Source organism: Eleutherodactylus coqui, chromosome 1 (assembly GCF_035609145.1).
Source record: "Eleutherodactylus coqui strain aEleCoq1 chromosome 1, aEleCoq1.hap1, whole genome shotgun sequence".
In the NCBI taxonomy this organism is placed as follows: Eukaryota; Metazoa; Chordata; class Amphibia; order Anura; family Eleutherodactylidae; genus Eleutherodactylus; species Eleutherodactylus coqui.
In genome coordinates this window covers 412,165,489-412,179,463 of record NC_089837.1, presented here as the reverse complement: position 1 = coordinate 412,179,463, position 13,975 = coordinate 412,165,489, and the positions used below count along the sequence as shown (strand labels likewise).

At 40.9% G+C, this 13,975-nt stretch overlaps 1 protein-coding gene across 5 annotated transcripts in view; it reads right to left on the bottom strand.

Moving 5' to 3' along the window:
* Window positions 1-13,975, bottom strand: part of MYCBP2 (MYC binding protein 2) — a 196,032-nt gene that overhangs the window by 41,844 nt on the left and 140,213 nt on the right. For 3 of the 5 annotated variants that reach the window (XM_066580830.1, XM_066580838.1, XM_066580848.1), the window contains 2 exons: window positions 12,747-12,869; window positions 5,525-5,686 (listed from right to left, as the gene is read on the bottom strand). In XM_066580830.1, the coding sequence (XP_066436927.1) occupies window positions 5,525-5,686; window positions 12,747-12,869 (285 nt within the window). The remainder of the gene's footprint in view (window positions 1-5,524; window positions 5,687-12,746; window positions 12,870-13,975) is intronic. The other 2 variants (XM_066580866.1, XM_066580857.1) reach the window with 1 other exon arrangement.

Here is a 13,975-nt window from a genome sequence, read left to right as displayed (position 1 = left end):
ATGCAGTGTACTATCATAGTGATCGAACAATTGCATCTTTAAGTCCTTTTGGAAAGACTAAAAATAGTGTCAAAAAAGGGTCAATGAAGTTTTTTTTTTTTTCATAAAACCATTAAAAATCCAGGTTTTTCCCTGTCAAAACCCTTTTAAAATGCATAAAACAAGTTTTTAAAAAACCGACACATAATAGGAAACCCCATCTTCATAATGACTCTAGTAATTAAAATATTTTATCTTGCTGTGAAAAAAATTCAAAAAGCAATTCCAGAATTGCTATTTTTCTTTCATTCACATTCTAAAAAGATGCAATTAAAAGCAATCCAACTGTCACATGTAACTCAAACGGTTACCAATAAAAACTTCAACTCTGCTCATGAAAAACAAGCCCTCACATACCTATTACGGAAAAAATAAAAATTGCTAATCGGTCTTAGGCTGGGTGATTTCCATGAAAAGCCTCCAAACCTGCACCATTTGGTGCGGATTTTAAAGTGTGTTTTATCGCATATTCTTAGGAGTTTTCCCCTTAATTAACAGGTTGATTCTGCAGCGAAAACGTCAATAAAATTGACATGCTGAGGACTTGAATTCCACTCCGTATGTCAATTTCTGCAGGAGTTTTGTGTGGATTATTTCCGCAACTTGCGGAGGAGATCCTCAAAATATCCACTTTGCTGCTTATGTAAATGCAGTGGAATTTCCATATGAAGGGTCTGCACAGTAATTCACAGCATCTGCCTCCTCTCTACTCCCCTTACAATGCAGATTGGTTTCTCTTTAATGTTTGGTTGCGCCAAGTAGTAAAAAATAAAAACCTCTGTATAAATTTGAAATTATATTTTTGCCAAATTGTGAAAGCTGTGAAAAGAAAACCCCCAAATCAAGGGTAGAATATCTGGGGGAGGGTGTCTATCGCCCTCCTCAAAAAAAGTAAGTTTTGCAACACATATATACCCCAGATTGGAGCGAATAAAAAAGCACAGCTCATTCCACAAAAAGCAAGCCCTTGTATGACATGTTGATGAGCTACGGCTCTCGCAATAAGACAATGAAAAATAGTTAAGGCACACTAAAGGCCCATTTAGACGTAACGAATGTCGGGCAAACGATGCCGACACTTGTCCCCGCACATATTTTCTTCCGTGCTCCTGCATGGGAGCTAGTATCGTTGGCTCGCTCACAGATCGGCCAGCAGGGGGGCGGGGCGGCTGTAGGAGATTTCTCTCCTCGCTCTCTTGCGCCCCTTTCCATTGACATAACATAGCGGCCGTTCAATACTGAACGTCCCCTATTTACACTAAATGCTCATCGTTCAGCTCATTGTCCATTTATGCAGCATAAATCATGGACGATGAGCTAACTATGAGAGTTCAGTACTGAACAGCCGCTATGTTAAGCCAATGGACAGGGGCAGGGGAGAGTGAAGAGAGAAATCTCCTCCAGCCACCCTGCTGTGAGCCAGCGATACTAGCTTCTGTGCAGCAGTACAAAGAGCGAGTACGTGCAGGGACGACTGTCAGGCATCGACATTAGTCTCGTCTAAATGGGCCTTTAGAGCTTAAGTTTATTTACTTTCTTACAAAAAATAAACCACGAAATAGACCTCTTGCTACTTTGTAATAAAAATTGTTTATTATAAAAAAAAAAAACTATTACTCTATTTTACGTTCGGCAGCATAAGCAAAACATAGCGTAAAAAAAAAATAAAAAAGTTATCTGGAATCTGGTGACCCTACAGACCTGAGTGCTGCTAATTGTTCCCACAACAGATGGCTCAGTTCTGGTTGAGAAGACATAATCAAAGCAAACACATAGTTCAACCATTCGCCAATATGAAAGTATTTTTGTAAACCACTTCAATAACGTCCCATTGATTTCGTGGGAGACATGCGACTTACCAATACTTTACCTCGAAAAAGAGATAATAAAATTCAGAACAAAATATGATCAAATCTCAAGAAAAAGTTGCGCCACAACTGCATCATGTGACCAGAATTGTAGCTCTAGCCTAAAGATACAAAACATTCTTAAAATGTCCAAAGTTTTATTCTAATGGCTTGAAAAAGGTCTCTTGCCTCCAGTAGCTATACTGAATATCTACTTGGATGCATTACACTATTCATCTGACTCACTGTCTGAAATACTGGACCGTGATCTCACATAGTTGACCTCTGTCCCAGGGTTACATCTGAATCCACGAACAACAGGATTGAGATGGAGCCGCAGAACAGTACCATAGGCTTTTAATGGTCAAACTGAAACCAATGAGCTCACCATTTGAACAGGTTTACATTCTTCTGCAGCATTTCTGCCAGACAGAATAGCATAGTCAACATGAACAGTCGTTGTGGTCACCAATACAGAGAAACATGGACTGTTAAGGAGAACATGCAAGAATGGGGAGGGGATATGTGAGAATAATTTACAGGTTCATAATGCAGGGCATTTCTACTATTAGGCCCAATGCCCACGGACAAAGTATCGTTGTGGAATTTGTGGGCAGACGCCTGACGCCAATTCCGCAGCAATGTCCATCCATAGACATGCTATGTTAAAAGTTTCTCCAATGCCCACAAGTGGAAATCAAATGCGATTGTCTGCGGGAATGTGCAGCGGTCATGACACATACGGCGGATTCAGACAGGTGAGTATAGGGTCTCCTGGGGGGCACAGGGTCCGATTCCGCTGCAATATTTCACAGGTGGAATCCAACCCGGCCGTGGGCATGAGGCCTTAGATTACAGAAGTGTTTTTTGCAGGTGAGCTAGACTTTATAGTGTTCTACATGTGTACAAAATATTAGTTTTCTATTTGTTATTCATTACTCTTCTGTTCGTCCTATTGGCATTTTAGGTTATTTAGAAGTGCTATGCTTCAGTTGCAAATCATGCAGAAAAGCAAGGCAGGAGGTTAGCTTGTAAGTACTTCCACATGCAATGCTGCTTTTTTCAACAAGATGTATTTCATTATATTGCAGGGATTGGGATGCATCCTATGTCATGGAACTACTGCATTCTTCTCAAAAACATGGTTCCAGAAGCAATGATCAGCGAAAAGACCTTCAGGCTCTGGGATGCAGACTTCAGCTTTTCCAACAGCCAGAACATGAGTAATAAATACAATTGCTAGGAAATAGATGAACCTTTACTCAGTATTAAGATAACCTTGTGGTTTCCTAAAACTTTTTACCACCACTATATAATGAATAATCACTGCATTAGGAACACCTACTCAATAATGGGTTGGTCCACGTATTTGGACAATCACAGCTTTCAGACGTCAGGGAACAGATTCCACAAGGTGGCAAACATCCCATATACCCAACTCGACCCATGCCCACTGCAACAGCTCTGTCAGTTGGTGCACATTTTGTGGATAAATGGGAATAGATCGCACAGCCCTTTCCAGCATTCCTCAAATCTGTACAATAGGGTTAGAGTCCTGTGAGTCTGGGGGCAAAGACAGTATGGAGAATTCCTAGTCATGTTCCTCCAACCACCCCATGGTGATCTGAGCTCAATGACATGCTGCATTGTCCTGCTGAAAAATGGCATGTGTTTGAGGAAGACTTCCTGAAGACATGGCTGCAGATAGTCAGCTAATGTCCTTGTAGCATTCACCATTGATGGATTGTGCTATGACCACTAAAGGTTCCAAGATACGCCAGGAAAATGCTCGCCAGACCAGGACACAGCCACGACTGGTCTGTTTAACTCCAACAGTGCACCCACCCATGGGATACAGGTTCATGCTGTTTACACCTGATGCTAACTCAGCCATCCATATGGTTCAGCAGGAAATAGGACTTCTTACCTTCTGCCTTGCAACCAAAGCCCATTGACATATTTCTTGGGCCCAGGTGAGGTGTTGGCAATGAAGCATACTTATGAGGGGCACCTTTGTTGGTCTTCAGCTATTGAACCCCAGTTGACACAGGGCACGACACATGGTTATTGGGGAAATTTGTCTAACTTCCCCAGTGTTGTACTGCTGGGTCAGCTGGTCCACTGTGGCATGTTGTTGCTGATACACCAGACGTGCCACCCGTCGCTCACCTCTAGAATCTACCTCACAGGGCTGCCGCTGTGTGATCTTCTGTCGGAGGTCGGTCCATGGTTCAACCAGTCTTGGTACTCTGTTAGCTCTGGAACAGCCAACAAGTGTGGCTGTTGCAGAAATAATGGCACCACATTTCTGGGCACCGACTGCTGTAGTCAAAGTCCCATGCTCACCCATATGTTGCCTTTGGCTGAGCAGTGAAGAGGTGAGCACATTATCTGAGACCATGTGGTACCGCATTACTGATCACAAGAAGTCACATGCTAGCTGTTCCTAATGCAGTGATCGTTCAGTGGATGCATGTATTTATTCTCAGTAATAGTTGGAGTGTGCTTTGTTCAGTGTATGCTCCACACAGACAACAGCTAATACTCCTAGCGTACACCAAAAATATACACAGATTACTATAAACCCAATAGATGCCAAAAAAAAGGTATTTTTTGGCATACGTATTTAACTTTTAGTTTTTCCTAATGTATGGAAAATGTAGTTGACTGGACTTTCAAGAGCAAAAGGTATCTAGGAAAAACAAATATACAAATACTATATAGATATAATATCTATATATAATCTTTTTTTATATATACACAGCATGGATGAAAGGAGTACAATGCTGAATTTTTCTTTCCAAAAATGAAGATGGAATGAGAAATGTGGACTACAAAAAGGTCTGACTGCAAGATGACAAAAGTATGTTCTTCCCACAGACCATCATAAAAGCCAATTTGATATTACCCTACATGAAATACACAACATTAACTTATTTCATGTCCATTTGATAAGCTGCAATGCATTCTCCTTGTTTTTGGCTTCAAAAATTAGAAGTCGTGCTCCACTAGAAAATAGACTAAATGCTGCATTTAGGTCAACCACCACCATAAACTAGTCGCTACTGGAGAGCATGGAATGTCCTTAACACAGGTAGAGAAACTGTAGTGAGAAAACAAATGGAAAAACCATATACCATAAGCAATGTATATGTACATGCATGATGTTGGGTGAAATCATTCAATACATACATCATGATACATGAAAATATAGGGGAACTCTGGTAACATCAGCTTGGATTAAGTCCTAACCCTGGTTTTATAAACTGATGTTCACACGTATGAACCGAATCAATTCCATAGACTGGATTTTTTTTATATATATATATATATTTTTTTTTTAAATAAGGTACTATCCGAAATAGTAGTATAGGACTACTAAAATTAACTTGCAGATGACTGTCCCTATTTTTTCAACATTCCCAATTAAATGCAGACCGCATTTAATTGCTACAAAACAAAAATCAAGACAACTCTAGAAACAAGTGTATCATAGTCTGCCAGGAAAGGAACATTATGCAAGACATTTTTTGCTTCAGTAGACAGCCACGCATGCTTAGAAATGGAAGTCTCTGAAGAACAGAAGACAGTGCCTCAGAAAGAATGGTTGGATGAGCATGTAAGACGGACAGACTTACTCTGGAGCGAAGGCTGAGGCTGCTGGAAGGAAGGGGATTGTCCGAACACAAATGGGCTGTGGACTAGGGAAGAGGGAGGTTTTGCAGCTTGATCAAAGATGGAAGGAGCTGGCAAACTAGGCCGTGACTGAATGGAATTCAGTAAGGCACTCAGCTGATCACCTGCAATGGGCAAAACAGTCAAAACTACAACCCGTTATTTAATGAATTAAGCATTAATATGTTAATAGTTCAGAACTTCTGAACTGATTCATCAAAAGACTAAAAAATAAATAAAATACAAATAAAGCTAAATTAAAGCCAGGTATTAAAGAAAAATACCACAGCATGGCATGCAAAGGTAATAACATGCAATACAATAGACAGGTCACCTAAAGTACAACTAAATTTCACCGATTAGCACCCCCATCAGATCCTTGTGGAATTTATTTATTTTTTTTCAATGAAGCTGAAATTCCTAAATTAGAGTTCATTGACGTCAGATAAGTAGTCAGTTCTACTATCTAGAAGAACGGCACACTCATTAGTTAGGCTTCAATGCCACCGCATTCTTTTTAAACCACAACATTGGCACATCATAAGATCATACCAATAAAAGAAATGACAGATTTGTCTACTTACTTGAATTTCACAGTTTTTACCCACGGTAATTTCCCCATGAACAAGTTGTCATAGTGCAGATTACAAACCCAAGCCCTATGTAAAATCCTCCCCCCCCCCATCCTTTTTTTCCCCTAATAGCATGATGTCCTTTGTGTATGGGTAAAAAGTCCACGGAAGTAATAGGAAAAGCTGCAGCAGAGAGAATGCAGAATAGCACTTGTGGTCAACATGATCTTAAACATGATCTGTGGTCTGTTCTTCATACCAATAGTCTTAAAACCTATATGTGATTACACAATGCTGAAAAGCCTACCACATGTCAATAGCTGTTAATATTCCAAAATCCGACAGATGGTAAAATTACAACACATGTGTTAAATACAGGTGTTGAACCAAGGGGATAATAAATAAAAATAAAAAAGTTTCATTAAAACATTCAAATTCTATAGCAATTTAAATCCGGTCATTCAAGTCTTTAGTTAAGTGTTCTACAGTCTATCGAAAAATCAAGCACCTAGAGGTTGTCGCTTTGCTGTAAAACTTGGCATGCAGTTACATTTCGGGCATAAATTCAAATGATTAGATGGATAGACTTGCCAACTGAGGCCCTAGAAGTGGTTCCACCCTATTAAAAGGCTCTCAGAGGCTACTTTTGTGTAGTGGACCTCTTCTTCCGCTTTAGTTGAGCTTGTTGACCACTAGACGCCTCCATGGCACAATCAGAGATTCCGCCTAGTTAACAAGAGTTTGAGAGGGGTGCACCTAGGCTGTTCTGACCCAACTCTTATTAGATGTTGGGTCCGGTGGATGTGTGAGGGCAAGCACTCAAGGCGACAGGGCTCAGACCGTTCAACAGATCACCAATAGAGAGGATCATCTGATTGACCAGCACGAGCAGCTCCAACTGTTTTGTGGTTTGCCATCCAGAGACAGATGGCACCATAGTTACAGGCCCCTGTGTTTGTTGGTACCATCTGCAGGCGCATAGATGAAGGATATGTGATCTCACAGCACCCATTACCTGCACGGCCTTTGACAACCAACCGTCGCCTCCGCTTACAGTGGTGTAGTGAATGAAGACATTAAACTGCTATGGAGTGGAACCAAGTTGTCTTGAGCAACGAATCCAAGTTTAGTTTGGGCACAGACGACGGCCGTGTTCATGTCTAGAGATCTAGGGGTGAGCGCCTTAATCGTGGCTTTCTGTGGAGTGGCACACTGCCCCCACTGCTGGTGCGATGATCTGGGGGTCATCGTATAGGGCAGTTGGTCACCAATAGTAGTGGTAGGAGACCCAATGACAGCTCAGCGATATGTTCTTGACATCCTGCAGCCACATGGGTTGTCTCTCCTGAGATGGCTTCCAAGAGGCATTTTCTGTCAGGCCAATGCTTGGCTGCTCACACAATGGTGTTACAGGAATGTCTGCACAACGTTACCACAATTCTGTGGTCTGCCGGGTCACCAGATTTATTGTCAATATAACATGTACTAGATTATCTGGGACGCCAAATTTGACAGCCTACGAGTTTGCATGATCAGGGGTGTCAGCTACTCCAAGTGTGGACCGATATACTGCAGGATACCATACGGAACCTGTATGCCTCCATGCCCACCCATATCACATCTTGTATCCTAGCTAGAGGCGGTACAACAAGGTACTAACTAGAGCCTCCATGCCCACCCGTATCACATTTTGTATCCAAGCTAGTGGCGGCCCAATAGGGTACTAGAGCCTCTATGCCCACCTGTATCACATCTTGTATTCAACAGGGTACTAGAGCCCCTCCTTCAAGTCTTCAGTTTTCCGCAATAATATAGCCTTTTGCTCCGATATTGTAATCACTTATTTATATCAACATTACGATCACACAAAATTTCACTCGATTACAACAACTCCTTTTAGGTGCTTGATTTTTTTTTTGGACAATGAGTGTATATATTATACCTCCTCCAAGCAAGCAGCTAAATAAATCAACCCCTTAGCCGCTTGTATGTATTTTTACAGCATTCATTAAGGAGCCTTATTTTGATGCATGCGCCTTTTACGGCGCTGCATCAGGTGCCTGGTATGGGTCACCCGTGTCTAGGGGAGCGGGTGCTCAGCTGTCGGATGACAACTTGGCACTTCCTCTGATAGGGACTGGAGGAACTGCCGATCCCCCGCTGTTTGACCCTTTACATGCTACGGTCAATGCAACCACGGAATGTAAAGGGCTGACAGAGGAAGGGGCTCTCTCTGTCACCCATTGGACCCCCACATAGGATATGATCATGGGGTCCCAATGGGTTGATATGACACCCATAGGCTAAAATTGCGTATGGCAGCGAGTATATACACGCTCATAGAGAACAATGGGCTCTATCTTGCATGTATGCAGGGCAAAATAGAACAGGCTGCATTCTTTTTTGCACTTGCGTATTATGCAATTCTAACACGCTAAAGTATTTGCTACTGTGTAAGAACAATGTAACAGATTGCCTGCGAATTACAGTTTATCACATGGGCATACAGAGACTGCATAATATGCGGTAAACATAAGGTCATGTGAGCCCAGCGTAAGGGTGCCCATATACACTGTTACCGATCCGCTTGCAGAATACTGCTAATTGTTGGAATGCACTTGAACCTGCCATTGTTTCAAGTGGTTTCAATCCAAATGCGGTTATTGTGGACACCAATACCAAATTCTAATAAAATCTGACAATGAGTGACTGATGTAATATTACTAACAATTATCTTCAAAAGTAAATGAACATCTAAATTGCTACTTAATAAAAAAGAATAAAAAAAGAATAGAATCGCTATAGAAGTTGCAACTATGTCAAATGAGGACTAGGTTTATGACGGTTTCTATTCAAATAAGTCCATCAAACCATTTTGGCAACAAAAACATTTTGTGTTACAATTCTACATCAGCGGTTCTGCCAAAGTGAGTGTCTAATAAAAAAAAAAAAATGTATATTTGTATACGGTATATATTTTACAGAAAATACATACTGTATACACTCGAGTACTAGCCGACCCGAGTATAAGCTGAGTCAATAAGTTTTACCAGAAAAAACTAGTAAGACTTATTGACTCGCGTATAAGCCTAGCTATACTCGAGTATTTACTAGGTAAAAAAACAAACAAAAAACAACACAATACTAACCTCCCAGCCGGCGTTACACAGCGCTGACGGGAGGGAAATTCAAAACAGAGCCAGGGAGATGACAGCGGGGAGATGTCTCAAGCAGCTTGCCGCACCGCTGGGGAGAGCATTGCGCCAGGGACACAGAGGCCGGCTGGGAGGAGAGTATTGCGTTTTTTTAACCTCACTTGAACATAAGCCAAGGGAGGCTTTTTCAGCACATTTTTTTGTGCTGAAAAGCCCGGCTTATACTCGAGTGTATACGGTAATTGAGAATAGGATTTATTACAACGTAGGAATAGGGATTCTGTTCACACTACATTCAGGCCTCCATCCCCGGGTTCCATCTAGAGAATTGAAAAGGTCATTCAATCAGAAGCCATGATGGAACCATAGTCTTATTTTAGTCAAATTGAGACCAGTCCGAGTCCAGTTTTGTTAGTTTCAACTATGCTGTTCTCCCTAGCACAAATGCAGGAAACCAATCCTGCTCAAGTGGTCTCTGAGCAACAAAATCCTAGAGTTTTATTGAGGTTTCTGTCGGAATACAGTTTTTGTTGATCCTGACTGAAACTTCTGATGTAACCAGGGAAGAAAGCCCTGAAAGAAGTGTGAGAGGGCTCTTGAAGTATATAATGTAATGGCCACTACAGCTTACAAGGAATGAAAAGACGTATAGCAACAATACCATGGTATAGCGTTAGCCAGAAAATTGGCAAATACTTTTGAATAAAAAAAAAAAAAAAAAAAAAAAAAAGGAAAATTACAAAAGTATTATGAAGACAATCTCTTTATTGGCCTTAGGCTACTTTCAACACTGCATTTGAAGTACACATTTGCTGTCTGCACTTTGAACGCTCTGTGCATAGGTCAAACATATCCATAGGCACCAACATTCAACCAACGGAAGCAAACAGGGTGGATCTAGCAACCATCCGAGGTAAATCCTCCAGACATATACCACAAAACAGACCCTGTAGAATGCAGGGGCGATATTGGGCTGAGGGGAAGCAGGGGCACACAGCTGGTGTGATGGGTGCTGGGGAATGAACAAGTGTATTGTACACTGAAGAGCCTACCACCATATTTGTCTGAGGCTTAATTTCTGCACTGTCTCCCGTCTTATCAGCATATAGACGCAGGAATGGACTACATAGGAGGAGGCGACAAAGTGTGCCCAGATTCATGGCACAATTGTGAATGCAGCATAAATGCCATTAGAAGTTTTCAGTTCAACATTTATTATACCTTCTCAAAAATACTTTGAAGCATGTGTGAAGTTTTAATATAGAAATTACAATAAAACTGGCAATGATTCCAGAATACACAATATACTTAAATAGAACAAAAGAACTTTCAGCTTCCCTCTTCACCTTCCAGGATACACAGCAGTGAAGATCCCACAACTAACACATAAAAGAAACACTCCAGTGTCCTCATACGATAGTAAAGTCCACAATATCTATTATATTGTGAAACTCACTCTAAGAAGTCAGAGAAGCAGTGAAAAAGGAGGGGTGAAGAAACACCCAGGCAGAAAAATAGATAGATATTATCAATCTATTTAATAATCTATCTACTTTTGGTTTCTCCAATGCAGTTACATTTTTTTTGAACAGTTGCAGCCAACTAACATCACATCTCAACTTTCAAGGAGGACATACGATTTATATAGGATTAGGTTTAAAAAGAGATAGATAGGGATATATAATTTTATTTTTTTAATACAATGGATACGGTTTTTCCTGTCCAGCATCTTAAACTGATGCCATAACCTCTATTCCTAAATCATGTGGAATATTAGACTAAAGCGAGGTGCTGACTAATGTAGCCCAACTATATGTGGGTAACCATTGCAGGTCTGTCAGTTTATCAAGTAGTGATGGAGTATCTCTTAAAGAGGACTCTTTTCTTTACGTATTATTTTAATTTTATTCACGTGTTCATTTTCGTTTGTATTCTTTATCCGCATTTTCTTCTAATACTTTATTCTCTGCCTATACTTATTTCAGGCAAAATTGCACCCTCATATTTGTATGTATAAAAAAAAATGAAAAAAAATGCCCCCTTTCCCCTGGTTTTATTCATGTCACGTTTTGATTTATTGTGTCCCCCTCAGTAGATACTGAGGAAGGGGTGCTATAAGGCCCATTTACACGGAGCGATGATCGCTCAAAAAAAAAAAAAAAATCACTGAAAAGCGATCGATTGAGCCATAATCGTTGCGTCTAAACGCGCTGCCATCGTGCACTTTTCATGCACTGCTAGCTGATCGTTAAATTGAGGCTTACCTAAAAAGCGTGCGGTCCTGATAAGACTGCACAATGATGAGTTCTCAACGGGTAGTGCTCATAGCATTGTTACACGTCGGAGAACAAAGGAGCTGAAAGCAGATAAGAGCCCTCAGGCTATTAACTACATTGAGCTAAAGGCTTCACTTGCACACTAATAAGCTATTAAGCAGCTGAGTAGCTACTTACTAGTTTATGCAAAATGATCGCTCAAAGCTGTCACTCAAACTGTCGTTTGAGAGATCATTACTCCTTGTAAATGGGCCTATAGTCTTGAAAAGAGTCTACTTATGCTGGTTTCAATGAAACGAGAAGTTAAGCTATTCTCCTGATGTCTTGCGCTTCTCTAAGACACTTGCGTCTTGGCCTTTTTTTTTTTTTACTCTCGACCGACAGAATCACTCTAATAAGGGGATGCCGGACCATTTTTCTCTCAAGTATATGCCAAACTTTTGATCAAGATAACCTAAAAGTAGTCTACCAAAACAAAACCTAGAAATACTGTTCATTATTGGTTGCCAAGTTCAAGACAGATAAAAAAGTGCCCTTCATTGTGCCAGTATGACAACTTGCAGAGCTAGTTGAGAATGTGCATGGTTACTCACTAAGGGCACATTTACGTTAAAAAAATTATGTCTGGCCAAATATTTTTTTTGCTTGAGTTTGATACAACTGATGGAAAAATTGTGCACCTGTTCAACATTCATATCAAGACAGAGAAACACTGCCTGCAAAAATTTCTCTCAAGGAAACCTCAAGTTTCACAATTCATGGCACCAGACTAAATAATGACCCCCAGAAAACTATGGGATCAGTTTCCTTATAGCATTTTCGCTCAATATTGGAGGGAAGGGACAGTGGTGGGTTAAACAGATTATCAGTGGAAAGACTTACGAAGCTAAGGTATAAGCTTTCTATGTACTATGGTCTGAAGGGAGTCCTGATTCGTGGTAAGCTGTAGGGAGGATACACAATGATAAACGCCCTACATGTGCATAATCTGAGTACAGATAAACTTTCAGCTAGCCATGGGCGATCACATCTCTGTGCAAACAGTTCAGTTGTTTGCTCCTAGACTATGTACAAAGGTCCAAATTAAACCAATTCATCGCTAAATTGTAGTGCTTATCTCTTAATCACACTCGCTGTAAAAACAAGCAAAATTGGTCTGTAGAATGCTAGTTAGAAACTTACCTTTGTTATTTCCAAGACCATAATCAAATCCTGGCACAATGGTTCCACTTGCACTACGGCGAAATATTTGAATGGAGAATGGGCTAGGAGGTGGAGTCTGAGAGCCCTGATCCAAAACTTGCTCTATATAATGAAAGCAGACAAATACTCCAGTTAGTACTGAAGCGCTCCACCATATAGCAGCCTGTCTGTTAGCCTTAGGCTTGCAAATGTACACTTATGATATCCGATAATGGAAAACGGAAGGCTTATAATTTTCAGCCGCCAGTAGTCTGTCCACCCAGTGTTTTCATGCTGGAGTTGGACACTGATGCCATTTTGGTACACTTTTTGCACAGGTCCAGCGTCAATAGCCAGACAGGAAAACACTGCATGCAATGTTTTTATGTTTGGCGGATTTAGGAATTTGGCATCAAAACTAAAAACAAAATTAGGGGATCAGTTGTTTGGGTATCAGAAGTAGTACTGCCGGACATATAAGAACCTGATGAAAAGAAAAAGGTAATCAAAAAGAAAACCACAGACTGCAAAAGTTACAAGAAAAGACCAAGAACAACTCATATGGTGTCATCAACAAGCTAGGTTTAAAAAGATTGCCCTCCATCTACAATCCTGTCTCGAAGGTTAGCGACCCTCCAATCCTGGAGAAACAAAGATGCCTGAACAGCTTCTCTGACTACCTGATGCACAGTGCATTAGTATGCATGAGTAGTCCAAGGTCGGGAAGGGTATTGTTTCTTCTTAGGGAGAGTACCTAGAAGGTGAGTGAGGAGACTTATAAAGCCACCAATTCTCCTCTGGGAAATATGCAAATAAGGAGGACTGAACAATAGCTCTGCAACGCCACCTATTCCTGCAAGTCAATGTTAGACTCTTTATACGGGCCTTATAACACTGACTGGGAATTAAAAAGCAAAAGCCAGAATGCCATACATAAACAGCTGTTCCGAGGTTTTTGCCCCTCATCAGTGTGCAACAGGTTTCTGGCTTGGCTAGTGAGAGGCCTGTGACATGGGTGAAGGAGAGTAGCATCTCTCCGTAAGGGCTCCTGCACACTGGCAATCGCGATATTGCTGCGTTTTTTTAAAAACAAATGTCAATAGGACTTTCTAATGTTAAAAATGCATCGCACAAAAATTGCAAGTTTGTGCTATGCGTTTTTAATAGAGATGAGCGAACCTACTCGGTCACGCCCCTTTTTCGCCCGAGCGCCGCGATTTTTGAGTACT